Source organism: Erpetoichthys calabaricus, chromosome 3 (assembly GCF_900747795.2).
Source record: "Erpetoichthys calabaricus chromosome 3, fErpCal1.3, whole genome shotgun sequence".
In the NCBI taxonomy this organism is placed as follows: domain Eukaryota; kingdom Metazoa; phylum Chordata; class Cladistia; order Polypteriformes; family Polypteridae; genus Erpetoichthys; species Erpetoichthys calabaricus.
The window spans coordinates 278,703,938-278,718,795 of record NC_041396.2 but is presented as its reverse complement, the minus strand read 5'-3'; the positions used below and the strand labels follow the sequence as shown (position 1 = coordinate 278,718,795).

General features: G+C 39.4%; 1 protein-coding gene across 2 annotated transcripts in view; it reads left to right on the top strand.

Annotated features, from left to right (window-relative positions):
• Positions 1-14,558, top strand: part of bcl6b (BCL6B transcription repressor) — a 51,522-nt gene extending 36,964 nt beyond the window's left edge. For both annotated transcript variants that reach the window (XM_051924872.1, XM_051924873.1), the window contains exons 9-12: positions 4,092-4,259; positions 5,040-5,174; positions 6,061-6,194; positions 8,698-14,558. In XM_051924872.1, the coding sequence (XP_051780832.1) occupies positions 4,092-4,259; positions 5,040-5,174; positions 6,061-6,194; positions 8,698-8,838 (578 nt within the window). In that variant the 3' untranslated portion in view covers positions 8,839-14,558. The remainder of the gene's footprint in view (positions 1-4,091; positions 4,260-5,039; positions 5,175-6,060; positions 6,195-8,697) is intronic.
• Positions 14,559-14,858: the final 300 nt, after the last annotated feature.

Below are 14,858 nucleotides of genomic sequence, written 5' to 3'. Positions count from 1 at the left end.
AGGCAGCCACTGAGTGTACAGTTGTCCCTTGCCATATCGCTGTTCACCAATTGCGTCTTCACTGTATTGCGGGTTTTTTAAATACAAGTGATCGCCCGCCTACTGCGGAAGTTAGATCCAGACACATCAGCGATAGGTGAAAATCCACGAAATAGAAAGACCATATAAATAAACATTTTTATAGTTTAAGCCTTAAAATACCCATCCCACACGCTTTAAACACATGTAAACTTATAAAACACACTTTGTTAACACATATGTTATGTGGATGTCGGACTAAGGATATGAGTAACATCTCTCTATTATAAAACATTTTAACTACATGCAAGACAAGGCAGTGAGACAGGAAAACAGCTGCTGTACAGGCTTTTAAATTATTGACACGCAGAGCGACAAGCAGCACAAAGTCCACTTCTCCTTAGCGTGCATTCAGCCCCAGAGCGTACCGTGTCTGTGGGGAGGGGGGTTTGAGCAAACCTGCGTTCAGCCCTCACACCTCACCCCCACTCCTCCTCCTCCTTCAGAATGCGCAGAGCGACAAGCGGGCATTTTGGCAAAAGCAGCACAAAGTCCACTTCTGCTTAGCATGCGTTCAGCTGCTCCCCCTCCCCCTTCACAAGGCGAGTGGCAGACACATCGATGTCTGATCGCTGCGCGTAGTGTTGCTCTGCAGTGTAGGCCGGGTTTATACTTCACGCGATGTGACGCATGCTGCAGCGGACGCTCCTGCTACGCAAGCGTTGTAGTGTTTATACTTGCGCGCATACTTTGCGTACATCTGGAGGAATCCACCAGGTGGCAGTGCGAGATATTATCACGGTGAGAACATGTTCGGCTTCGATGTGTTGTGAATTGCCTGGAACACCCATTAAATTCAGATGACACCTTACCGCAATATCTCTGAAAAGGACGTTTATTGATTAAATCCAGGGATGTGTCCATTCCAGCAAGCATTGGGCACGAGCGAGAAACAATCCCTGGACGAGGCCTCAGCTCATCGCAAGGTGAATACAAGCACACACATACACTAGCGTCATTTTAGCGGCACCAAATCTGCATATCTTTTGGAAAGGAAACTGGAGCACACTGAGGAAACCCAGCAGGAAAATGTGTAAACTTCAGGCAGGGAATATCAGCGACGTGACTCCCTGCAAGACAGCAGTGCTAACACTCAATCATTGTGTCACCCCATGTATGTAATTATTAACAGTATTCATTATTTAAACGAAATTACCGATTTATCTGTAAAATGTAATTTACATACTTTAATGCTTTTCATCATGAAAGTGATATCAAGTATAAATCTAAGGATTCTAAATGTGCAGAGAGTTGGAATATCATACATTTAATGTGCTCAGTGTGGCAATCTTTTGCTGGCGATTTGCTGCTGTCAGGAGCAGAGGAAGCCCTAGAAAAAAAGATGGCACAGAAGACGGTATGTGAGAATTTTAAAACGTATCGTGTCATTACGATCGGGTATATGCGACGCTTGAATATAAAAGCACCATGAATACATCTGTATTTTGGCATTTTGCTTCACCACATCGAACCATTTATCAAATAGCAAAGCGCACACACCGATCTCGTTAGGATCTGCAAAGCGGCTTTCTGTCACATGTAGATAGTAAACAGAGATTCTGACGTCACATTCCAACTTTTAGCACACTGTGCCCCCCAACTTTTTGCTGGTACTGCAACTCGTGTACGCGTTGCGTTAATTTCTGAGGACCTGCTCAGAGGGCGCATCAAATGAACGCTCAGAACGCGTGGCGGTATAAATGAGCCCTAAGAGTGTAGAAAGTGTTTAAGAGCATAGGAAGTGTTTATAAGAGTGTGGGAAAGGTTAATAAGAGAGTGAGAAAGGTTTATAAGAGCGTGGGAAGGGTTTATAAAGCCTTAAAATATATATAAATAATAAAATAAATATAGGTTGCTACTACGCAGATTTTCACCTATCGCAGGGGGCTCTGGAACGTAAAAGGTGAGGGATGACTATATGATGCTTTTTTCCCCCCATGTTCTGACTTGAGGCCCTGCATTCAAATTCATCAAGCAAACAAATTCAAAAACAGCAGGTTAAAAATAAACTTGATTTATTACCATTCTTAGGTGACTTACACCATGATCTCTAGAAGAAAAACACGCATTAATGCACATTAACCAGCAGATTTTTGAAAGCTGCATCTCCTTTAGTGGTGAATTTGTTTTTGGGATATTCACAGAAGAGAAAATATTTTATGGATTTTATAATAAAAGCAATTATGGCCCATTAAAATGTTAAGTATGTTTTGTTAACCACGTGCAGAACTGTCACACATACATGCTCTAAGATTGTTGCAGATGTGTTTCATGCATGCCTGATGTCACAACCTGACAAGTACTCCAGGAGTTCCACCTCACATTTGTTTATAACCAAGGAAACTCTTGCATTGTTTTGAGGGGTACATTATCAGAATACTATGGGAATATTATGAGTACTGCCACCAGATATATAACACTGATCACTGTGGCTGCAGTGGCACATGGCTAGTTTGCATACATAATTGGCCATGTTCCAGAATTAAGACAAGCCTTAAAGGATCCTCCCCTCCCTAGGAAACACAGGAGACTGCTTTGTGGCATGATTAACAAGTGCCCTAAGATTTGAACTCTGTGAGCATAATAATCTGTATTTTATTTACTTATATCTGATTTGAGGTCATTTGTTGTATTTTTTTTGCGGTTAACATTCCATCTAAGTCTTTTGTTGTTTGAGGCACTAGTTAGCACTCACAGCACAGGTCACATTTGTAGCCAGAATAATCAGTCCAACATAGTTGACAGGCACTCCTCTTGCTCGCTGAGACATTTAAGACCATTGCACCATTATAATCCACTCAAATCTAGTTCAGTTCTGCCTTCCCCATTGGTTTCAAAGCATTTCGGAGAGTTCCGCAAAGACCCCAAGCATTTCTATGATTTTGACGATCTTATGGTGAAGCTACCTCGGGAGGGTTTGCTAATCACTACTGACTATTAAATGCAAAACATCATCAAGGTTTTCTGATTTTTTTTTTTATCATTTTCTTCAAAATTAAGGTAACTTTCAAGCTAAAATGGAGAGATAGACATAGATATATTTTTGTGCATTTAATGTTTATTTTTCTTGGAAGCTCCAGTAAACAGTAGCATACTAACCTAATATGCTATGTTGTAAATGCCTAGGCTTTTTAGTGCTTTATTCACTAGAATATATTTCTTGCATGTCTTCTTCAATAATGGTTTAACGATGTGTTGTTATTGCGTTGTTGTTGTGGATTTGTGCATATCCTATGAGTATGCATTTTCTTTCGGCTGCTCCCGTTAGGGGTTGCCATAGAAGATCATCTTTTTCCATATCATTCTGTACTCTACATCTTGTTCTGCTACACCCATCACCTGCATGTCCTCTCTCACTACATCCATAAACCACCTCTTAGGCCTTCCTCTTTTCCTTTTACCTGGCAGCTCTATCCTTAACATCCTTTACCCAATATACTTGGCATCTCTCCTCTGCACATGTCCAAACCGACGCAATCTCGCCTCTCTGTCTTTGTCTCCCAACCATCCAACTTGAGCTGACCCTCTAATGTACTCATTTCTAAACCTATCTATCCTCGTCACACCCAGTGCAAATCTTAGCATCTTTAACTCTGTCTGCATTAGTGAAGAGTACCATACAATAATAATTTGAATAGAATGGGAATTGGTAAAGCAGTAAAATTAGCTTTAAGTTTTTATCATCTATGTAAAGCATGAAACTTAAAATGTCAGGGTCATTAATTCATGTCCCATACTGAATTAATGTAAATAGCAGTGTAGTGTTGTCATTATAGGACTACACCCCAACGTTGTCAGTTCAGTCCCCACCACTGATTCCTTGTTTGACTCTAAGCAAGTCACTTCATCTTCCAATACTCCAGTTGTATAAATATGGATTAAGTGTACTTTTCATTTGTCATTGCGTTTGATAAAGGTTTGACCTAAATAGCCATAGTGTGAAATGTAATGTGTTAGTAGGAATGATATGTTTAAAAATCATTAACACTAATCCTAATGGCCTTTTATTCTAGGTGTTGCCATGACCTGTACAATATGCCAGGGACATTTCACAAAGCAGGATGCCCAGCACCGACATTTCCTGCATTGTAATGGCGACAATGACCAGCCCAAGTGTGACAGTTGCTGCTCTTCTTTTTGCCACAGTAGCAGCCCATCAACTCAGAAAATTGTACATGCAGGTAGGATGTCAACATTAAGAACTAGTGTGTGTGTGCGTGTGTGTGCGTGTGTGTGTGCGTGTGTGTGCGTGTGTGTGTGTGTGTGTGTGTGTGTGTGTGCGTGTGTTCACTTAACGATGGATTGGCACTCTATCCCAGGATAGATGCTTGTTTTAACAGGCTGATGTAATGTAAAGAGTGCTGCAATATTCTGTCTATGGTTACATATTCTTGTGCTTAGCAAATTGTCCAAAGTAAAGTCCTCAGAGTACGGCACCCTAATAAAAAAAAATATGAGTGTTAAGCTCCTGAAGAAAAAGAAAAGAAAATCCGAAAGTACGTTTGAGGAGAAGGTGTCAAGCGTTATGACTGTTAAGGAACTGCTACCCTCTTCCAAGAACTACTTTTTGTACCCAATCTTGAAGTCATGTGACCAGAAGAGGCCAGTCTCTGAACTTTACTCTGGACCTTCATGGGTGTCACAGTCTCTCATGGACTTACTGTTGACCTTCAGGTGCATGTCTAGTACAACTTTGCAATCTATGACAGGGAGGCCCTAGAACTTTATTCAATTCAAAAACCCATTTGTGTTGGCAACATATCAACCTGAATGGAGTATTCCAGGGAAGCTGGACAAATCGTAACTCATCAGGAAAGTTAATCTGTGACAGCGATAGTTCATAAAGTAAACCTTGCTGTATCTTGCCTTTGAGATAAAGGCCCACTGATAAAAGTTTTTTGCTTTTTTGTTTACTTTTCTGGAAGATTACATTCCTGACTCTTGTCCTAATCTGCATTCAGGTGAGAAGCCATATCGCTGCAGCATCTGTGGGGCACAGTTCAACAGACCTGCCAATCTCAAGACTCACTCACGCATCCACTCAGGCGAAAAGCCTTATCGCTGTGATACATGTGGGGCCCGCTTTGTTCAGGTAGGTCATGTTATTCTATCAATTTATTCGGCCTGTGGAATGCACTAAATTTCATAGTCATTCACTCTTGTTGTTTTTTTCCTTTTTTGTATTTCAATATAAAATTCTAATGTAATTAATGTAGATTTTATGCCATTGGTTAACACAAAATTGAAATTGTGTTATCAAAGTAAAAAAAAACATTCTACATACTTCTGTGTTAATCTCAAACAAAGGATAGAAAACAATAGACTTAAGTGTAGATAAACAAATTTATTGTACAGTTCACACAGTTGATTGAATAGAGTTCACTTGTATTGCAGTGAGAACGATTTCTTCATTCTGGGACATTTTACTGTCCTAAACATGATGAATAGAAAAATTACATCATAACAACAAAGAGGCATTCAAAGCAAGTACGAGATAAGGTTATTTAAAAGTACAACTTAAGTGAATTTTGTGGACATTTGTTACAGATGCAGTGTCCTAGAATCCCGCTCCTGGTCGTAGTGCGTGTAGATTTTGTGCATTCTCTGAATGCCTCAATCTCTGTGTGGGCTTTCTCTGTATACTTCTCCAGTGATTTGTGTGTTAGGTCAGTTGGTTCTAATTTGTCCCCATGTGAGTGAGCAGGCTCTGTGATGGACTGGAACTCTTCACAGGGCCAGCTCATTTTACATTTCCTAAGAGGCTGTATGTGAATATGTGCATGAGAGACCCTAAAATGGTTGGTGCCATATGCTTCCAGGTTAGGCTCTGAACCCTGTGACCCTAAATTGAATTGAATTGGTTTGAATGTGTTATTTTATGAAATAATGTAGATTTTTGTGTGTGTCAGTTATATGGATAAGAGCTTATAAGTGCAAGGGCCATGCTTGTGTTATAATCAGTGTGAATTTGCACACAGGTAGCTCACCTACGAGCTCATGTTCTTATTCATACTGGAGAGAAGCCTTACCCATGTGAGACGTGTGGCACACGTTTTCGTCACCTGCAAACTCTCAAGAGCCACATCCGCATTCACACAGGGGAAAAACCCTACCATGTGAGTACTTTCTTATCTCTATTACCTGTTATATAATGCTGGTGTTTTATTAAATAAGCATTTCATCCACTGAACTTATAGGGTACATGAAATTAGAATAAAAGAAAGTCTGATAGAGGATGGAAAAACACTCAATCCATCAGGCTTGTTAGATTCACTAATAGCTACATTTTCCCAATATCTTATTCAGATATTTAGGTCTAGTTTGAAAATTTTATACTCACTTATGTGTGATGGAATGACACCCTGTCCAGGATCGTTTACAGCCTTGTGCCCAGTATTGCCAGGATAGGCTCTAAACCCATGCAGCTCTGAACTAAATTAAGAAGATTTGAAAATGCTGAACTATGTTGTTATATAACTTTACTGAATTAAGGTGTTACATCTAGGTATTCTTATCAGGTGGCTATACAACTTGACTAAAATCTTAATGGTAACTATACCTGGAGCTAGGGTTTGTTTGACAGCAGAATTAGCAGACTGTTACCCTGAAGAGATTAAGGGAGCAATTGATTTGTCAGACATAAGGCTCATTCAAAAGAAAATTTGTTTGTCTTAAGCCCATGTCTCTATTGCACAACTTTTTCAGTGATTTTTACCATCTAGGCATCGTTTATATAATCTTAGAGAGTTGGGGGCAATAGTGGCGTGCTCCTGTGACCTCTAGTCTTGGAAATGTGACAAACCCAGTGACTCAGTCCAAATAGTCCAGCTCGCTCCAACAAAATCAATCAGGTTTTGTCGTAGGGCTGGGCTCTGTGTGCATGAGAACTAACAACCAATGAGTGCCTACTCAGAAGTACAATGCATATAAATATAATGATGATGAATAAGAAACACTGGTGTTTTATGATCTCACAAAAAGAACATGCCACAACTGAATGGAAGAAAAAGTGGCAAAGATATGAGTGAACTCCTTGTACCTGTGTACCTAATTGCACAGGAACTGAAACCATCAGGCAGCATGTTTTTGGCTATCAGAGAAACGGGCAAGCTCACAATATTTTGGAAATGTGAAACAATGCTGGAAAGATGTCATGCAGTTGCATGCCATGCAATTTCTTTTTTTGTAAATTGACAAGCTCTGGTGACAGTTTCAGCAACATATTCATCAAGTTTAACTCCCCTCCAACTAGAAGTTGTGTACTATTACATTATCTTTAGATGGCACTGTGGTATAGAAGTTTACTGGATTGGCCACTGTATGTGGTGCTTTTGTTTTAGCATGGCCCGTCTAGGTTTGGTTCCCCTAAAATACTCTACATCTATCTATCTGTCTCTCTGTCTAATAGTGTCTTTCATGTCTGAAGTAAAAAAATGTATCTTGCTGAGCTATCAGAATACTAGCCTCTTTCCCAGCAGCCTTTTCCTTCTTTCAGTCCCTAGTTTAGCAGGTATAGATACCCTCTTCAAGTGTGACACTCTTATGTAGTTTTGGGAAATGCTTTTCTCACTTTTGGAAGCCTGAATTGAACTGCTGATATTCTTTCTCTCTATCTGTCTGTCTATCTATCTACTGCTTTAAGGCAGCTATTGTGCTGCACATGCTATAATCTCAAAAGACCGCTCAAGGTTGTCTGGCTCAAGCTCAGCCTGAGAGCACATTAACACTGTTGTCGCCTGCCTCACCAGTTTAAAAGGATAATGGATTAGATCATCAATGATTAGATAATGTCTGGGAAGAGGCAGACTGTTAAATCCTAAGAGTGTGTAATACTTTGGTTGCAAAACATCCTGATTGCCTTGCAGGAGCAACTGAAGAGCAAGGCAGCCACATATAAACGCTAGAGAATCCAGAGAACAGGATGTGTGGCCTATCAACAGTTACTTTTTAAATAGAAGACTGGAAATGGCACACAATAGTGAATGTGAAATCACAGTGCAGCTTTTAGGCGTTGCTTGTTGTACCCTAGAGACTACCCACTGCCTTAGATTTCAAAGCTTTTTACCATTCTGATTGAGATCTATATATATATATATATATATATATATATATATATATATATATATATATTATGCATATAATTAATTTTACTGTGAGCTTGATTTTTTTTTTTATATGTAGTCATACTTTCCTTGTTGGCAAAAAACACTGTCATGGTGCCATATGAAATACATGTCAAATAACAGCAGTTTCAGAAATAACATCTTTCTGATGTCCCACTAAATCATCACCACTTCCTTGGCCACTTTCTGACCCTAATTTTATAAATTTAGCCATATTCTGAATTGCAACCATAGCAGTTATTCAGAGTTTTTACCTGACTTGGTGAAAGCAGGGTGTAAATTGTTGTGTAAATTGTTGTTTCTGTACATGTCTCTCTTGAGTGTGACCTCCTTAGGTTTCCCAGGTTGCATTCCCACTCCTAGAAAAACTTATAAATGACTTCTGAACCTTATTTGATTTACAGTTCTTATTTACTTTACTGTGTAAAACTTTAAGAAGCATTTGTCTTGACAAACACAACAGTGAGCTGACTGTTTTTTCTGTTTTCCCTCACAGTGTGAAAAGTGCGATCTTCACTTCAGGCACAAGAGCCAGCTGAGGCTCCACCTGCGGCAGAAGCATGGCGCAGTAACTAACACCAAGATCCGCTACAAGGTTCTGTCAGACCCATACAGAGCAGCAATTGTATCCTGCTAAACATTTCATGCAGGCCATGAGATTACATTGCACAGTCAAGCAGGAAACTGAGTCCAGACCAAAATGGAAAAAATGGACATTTTCTTTGTGATGCTATGCCTCCTATTGACCTTTACCAAAAAAAACATTTAGTTTGTTCTCATGGTCAGGGCTGCCATCACTAAGTAGATGGTAACAGGGATTAAACATGTCTTAAGAAACTTCCTATGACATTTAGTGGTAGAGTAAACTTACTGCAGATAGGTGTATTCTTAAATTGAAGAATACTTTTAATTAAAATAACTGTCAGAGAAAACCAATCAGGGTGGCAGTTTGGTGAGCAACCTTCCTCCTACTCCTATTGACTAATGAACGTCTTCTCAAGATTGTTGCATTCTGGTCTTGTCAAGTGTAAACAATGTCAAATCAATGTATTCTGTGCATACAGGCAATGTGGTGAAGGCTTAGAACACTAACCCATGAGGCTGTCAATTCAGTGCACACCATTGACTCACTTTATAACCATGAGCAAGTTGTTTAACCCGATAAAATTTTACACAGATTTTAGGAAACATTTTTAGAGATGGTGTTCACTATGGAAAGATGCTGTATAAAATGAAAAGTATAAATGTTGTTCACAATAGAAAGGTGATTAGAGTTGTGGTTCAGTATGGAAGTTTGTGTGTTGTGTGATTGCCCGATTGATGATGTTAAATTGTTTTGTGACACACGTTTGTTAAATTAACTCATTGTATCAGCTACTTGCAGTTACTTTAGCCCCAAAATCTACTTTTCTTATCCAGTTAGTGGTAAAAAAAAAGTGATAGGATTGTTTTTGCTGATTTTCAAGCCTTGGTGCTATTAGGATGGAAGAGAAGACACCCTAGGGACTCGGAGCTTTCCTGTCTTCTTTTGAACTCTTAAAAAGAGTTCTTGGTTAAAACCTTGCAGTGTGTAATCAGAAAGTACCGATTCTTAAAGCAGTCTTCCTGTAATGTTCAAGTACAGTGAAGCAAATTTGGTGATAACAAGATGTGTTAGCAAGATGATAAAATGGAAGAAGAATGGCAGAGCTGGGATGAGCATCCATTGTTCTCCTCCCTCATTGAAGTGTAGGTATAGGAAGCTGTAGTTGGTCTTCATGGGCAATGTTCATAGGTATGTAGGGTTAAAAATGGCACATGTACAGAGTGACTTGTATGTTGCAACACAAAGATAGATGCACACCATGTGATCTTAAAAGGTCTATCACTGTAAACAGATGTACCAACAAAGCACTTTGAGATGTCTTCCACTATGCAAAGCCACTAAAATATATATTATAAAGTTTAAGGGTACAGCTATTTTTTTTTCAAGATGCAGAAAGAGAACAGTCAGGCTAAAGGGTTCTTAAAGTGTCTGTAGACACCTGAAAGTCCTGCCTCCTGGCTGCTGCAGACTACACTGCATCTCCATTCTGGACTTTCACTACAAGTGCTCTACAGTGTGCCATCTGGCAGCATGTCATAAGCCTACTGCTGGCATGTAATGAGGCACATTTGGCTATGTCTTTGTTTTTAAATAATCCAAATGGCTTACTCTGTTGTCCAGGATAAGCTATTAAGCCAGAATCATATGTAATGAATGATACAGACAACCCTAAAAGTCTGTAGAAGATACAGTGTAAGGGATTTTTTGTTGAAGGTAGGTATTTTGTGGGCAGTAATATTTTAGTCAATTTAATGTGTTAAGAAAAAGAAACAACAGACTAAAAGAAAAAAAAGAGATAACAGACTTCAGCTAATCTACAGTCAATGAAGTTAACAGCAGGAAGTGGGGAGAAGGTAAAAGAGGGCTTGTTGAAGTTGCTTTCTGTTGCCTAAAGTACGTTGTTTGGTCTGGAAGAGGTTATAGAATGTTAAATGAATAAAATAACTCAAAAGTCAGAGGTTAAAGTAGGAAGAAAGTATATGCGGTGGAGGAAAGCATTTGGAATTGGATAATCAGGAGCTTAGAAAGTCCAGTGTGTCTAATTCAGAAGTGCAAATCCAAATGTACACCGATGTTCAACGTTTGGACTAATTAATCATTTGCTTGAGTTAGAACTGGAATGATTGTGTGATGATTGCAAAGTTCTAAAAGGTGCCTTTGGAAAACTGTGAATAAATGTCATCAGTTTATTGGGTGCTAATGTTGCCTAGAAGGAGGAGTGTGGTTATCAGTGTCCCAGGTACCAGGGTTTATCATTTTGAATTGGAGTAAAATGTAAACAGAAGTCAGACTATTTGGGATTTATCAATTGTTTGGTTCACCTTAATAGCTTCCCTGGTATGCCATGAAAATAACAGTGTAGCACACCTGGGTCTAAACTCAAGAAGGACAAACTCCTCAGGTGGTCGAACAACCTGGAGAAGTTGGCTTGAAAACTGCCACACAATCGCTATGTTGCAGTCATAGCACATAGAGCTCTTAGGATACATCTCTTGGCTGCTAGAGTCCATCTGGCTGGCTGTGTGGGTGCCAACGAGTGTCACGGGGTGGTGGATAGTGGGCATACAAGTTGCCTCAGACGCAGAGGAGGGCGAGTAAAGTACTCATTGAGTTCTGAGTCTGCAAATGCTGATCTCGGAGCTGCTTTTATACCGGCTTCTCTGGTAGTCCCGTCCCTTCAGACAGTTGAGCATGTATATGAGATATAATGTGTTTGTGGACAGTAGATAAAGGTTGGAAAACACTTCACTGCACTATCTATCTATCTATCTGTCTGTCTGTCTGTCTGTCTGTCTGTCTGTCACACGTGAAAAAAATAGAAGCCTGATTTGTTTTTTTTAATAAAGCCGGGATGATAAGCTAATAAGAAACCCTTAACCTTGACAGTGAGAGATCAGCTTTGCATGCTGACGTTTTTCACTTCAAACACATGAATTGCTTTTATATTTCATCTAACAGTGTGTGCCTGTGTGTGAAAGTATAACTTTATCTCATTTAATGTCTTTATATAGTGAACACCATCTCAAGTACTTGACCAGGGCTGATGAGACTGGCTCCAGCCCTCTCCCAGAACAAGGTTAAGCAAGTCTGATAAAAAAAATATATACATATATATATAAATGTTGTTTTCAAATTTTGCTGTTATTTATAGAGCTGATATTCAGCAAGGTTCAGTGGCTCATCCAGGGTCTTGCAGCGAGTCAGAGCCGGCAACAGTTTCTTAGTCATGATGGGACATACTGTTGCATTCCGTTACTCTCTGTAACTCGTCATTATTTTTCACATTTAAAACCTGCCTAATTGTTTTTCTAAATGACCCTTTAGGGTTTGTGCTCATGACTGAACCCTGTCCGGGGTTGGTTCTTTTCTTGCAAACAATGATGATGGGCTAGCCCAAGTATCCCATCATACAAACTGAATTTGAGAATGGTGTGTTAGAATAATGCACAACAATCAAGCTGGAATAAGGCAGAGTGTGTTTCTGTTGGCCCCTCCAATATTTGTATAAAAATATACTGACAGATCAACGTGGGTCACATCAATGTTCACAGTATTACCAAAATTGTTTGTTGCTACCTTATCAGTGTCCGGTCAATATATGAACATGCCTTCCTTGAATGTTTCTGTTCATACTGTACAATGAGCCATAATGTTGTCATACATCTGCTGACCACCATGTTCTGTTGACCTCCATCTGCATCTGTGTACATACGTTAATGGTGTCATTGAACCCGTCTTTTAAACAGAGGCTCGGCTCCCTAACCAAAAGGCCACACACCTCCCCAACCTGACCACTGTCACTGCACAGCCTAGTTTTGAAGCCTTCCCATTTTGCTACACTACCAGCTTTCATTCTTAATGCACCTTTTTTTTCCCTTAAAAAGTAAAACTCACCGTAGTGAGCATATTTGCCTTTCTTTAATGAAGTGTGCACAATTAAGTTGATTTGCCATTGTTTGTAAAACAGGATCCTTATTGGCTATCCTGTTTTTTAAAGTCTGGTTGCTCTCATACCACTACTGCTGGCGCCTTATAAGCTCTTTGGAAATGGTGTGTTCAGGGAAGAACTCTTTCTGTTGCTTTTTTTTTTGCCATCTAACTTGCCGTCTTTCTTCTTTCTGAACATTTTTGGGCCTTCACTTAGTGTTGACTCGCTGTGAATGTGAATGCATCCCATTTTAGGTGGTGTGTGTAAGTGCCACTTTCAGACTTTAATTTGTCTCAACGGCTTTGCTGCCGCTTAAGCCTTCAACTGCTTAATATTTCAGTTCCTGTGCGGCGTGAGACGACGCCTGTCTCCGCATGCTTTGCTGAAGGAATTGGGACCGTTTGAAAGACGCTGCGTGACTTTTAATGGCCCAAAGTGAGATTGGAAACATACAAGCTTTGAGAGTTGATGTATATGTAATATAAAGAGGAATTAAAAGAATCAAAAAGATTTATCATTTTGCTGGCCAAGATAAAATATCTTTTTATGGGGTAATAAAGATTTTGTTTTCTGTTACAGCTTAATATATATATATTTTTATTATGCTGGAATGGTGTATATCTATGGATTTGTATGGATTGCTGCTTTAAATGCTTTAGAAAATTATTTTTATTTTATTTTATTTTTTTCTGAAACCAAAGTCTAAAAATGATCTGCTGTGCAGGATCTGCTCTTTTTTTAATTTAAATTATAATTGCAGTTAGTGATGCTGCTGTCTGTAACCGTTTTTCTGAACCCTTTTTATGTCGGCGTACTGATTTTGTTTTAGGTGGTCTATTTCACTCATTTACTGTATTTCCTCCCTGACTGGTGCCCATGAAACTTTGTGTTTTTTGCTGTTGATCGGCAGGCCCATTCTGAAATCACCGTTCATTACACCCTTTTTATTTTGCCTAGCTGGAAATTGGATGTTCAAAGGAAATAGATTTAATTATTTTTTTAAGAGAAATAGGAGCAGGAGACAAATGGAATGAATGTACAATAACAAGAGAGTAGTCCAAAAAGTTGCAAAGATTCTGTGATCAGGAAGACAACAAGACCAAAGGGTCAAAACAAAAATGCTGCATTTGAAAGCAAATATAGGAAGGCAAAAATGAAAAAAAGGATTTGAAAAGGTTCCCTAGAAATGCCAAGATTTCATGTAGAGTTTTGTAGGCTTTATTGCTATGAAAAGCTTTGAAGGTCCTTAAAGTCCTCCTCTCTACCACCCTACTTGGTAAGGAGGAGTTTGACAAATGCATGAATGCGACGAGCCCATCAGGCTCATAATTGTGATTCCGAAAGAGCTTACCACTTTACAGCCTTTAAGGTGGAAATCAGCCATACAGGAACGTTAAAGGATTAGCCGTTGTTTCATTTACCATTTTATTGCTCTTGTATGGCATCAGCAATTCAGTTTCCAAAAACTCATCCTGAACTTATCCCTGCAGGACGAGCTTTTATATTAGAGGAACTGCTGTAGCCGACATTGTTCAGAAGTCCCACTGTGTGACCTTAATGGAGTCCAATGCCACACCAGGGCTGACTCAGCAATGTTGTCCTGTGAACTTGTGATCTGTAAGTCACTTTAGATGTTGCCTACTTAGGCAAAAGTTTACCTCTGTCACTGCCGAGCCCAACAATAAATCTACTACTTCAAACACCCAGACGATCATGGGGGAATCTATGGATATGACAGAGCAGCTTACTTCTGCAATTTTAATTTTAGTTTTGGTGTGATTGTTCAGAAGAGAAAATGCTGATCTCTCTTGTCTGCCGCTTTAATAAATCTGCAATATATTTTAAAGGCTTGTCATTTTTCTCTGTTGTCTTTAGTCACTTGATTCCAATTCCTGCTACCAGGTGTTTTTTGGTTTTATCAAGTTTATATTTGGCTCCTATCACTGTTCCGATTACATTGCAAGTCTTAATGTTTTACGTTTATTGTATTATTTCCTCCCTATGGTGTTTCAATCCAATTCCCTTAAATCCTTCTTCATGATCACCACATGATCCATTTTGACTTTGAAGGTGGTACCGGTGAACGTTAAGACACCTTCATGAAGGAACTAGTGAAAACAGTTCATGGCTGGGGGTGGGTGGG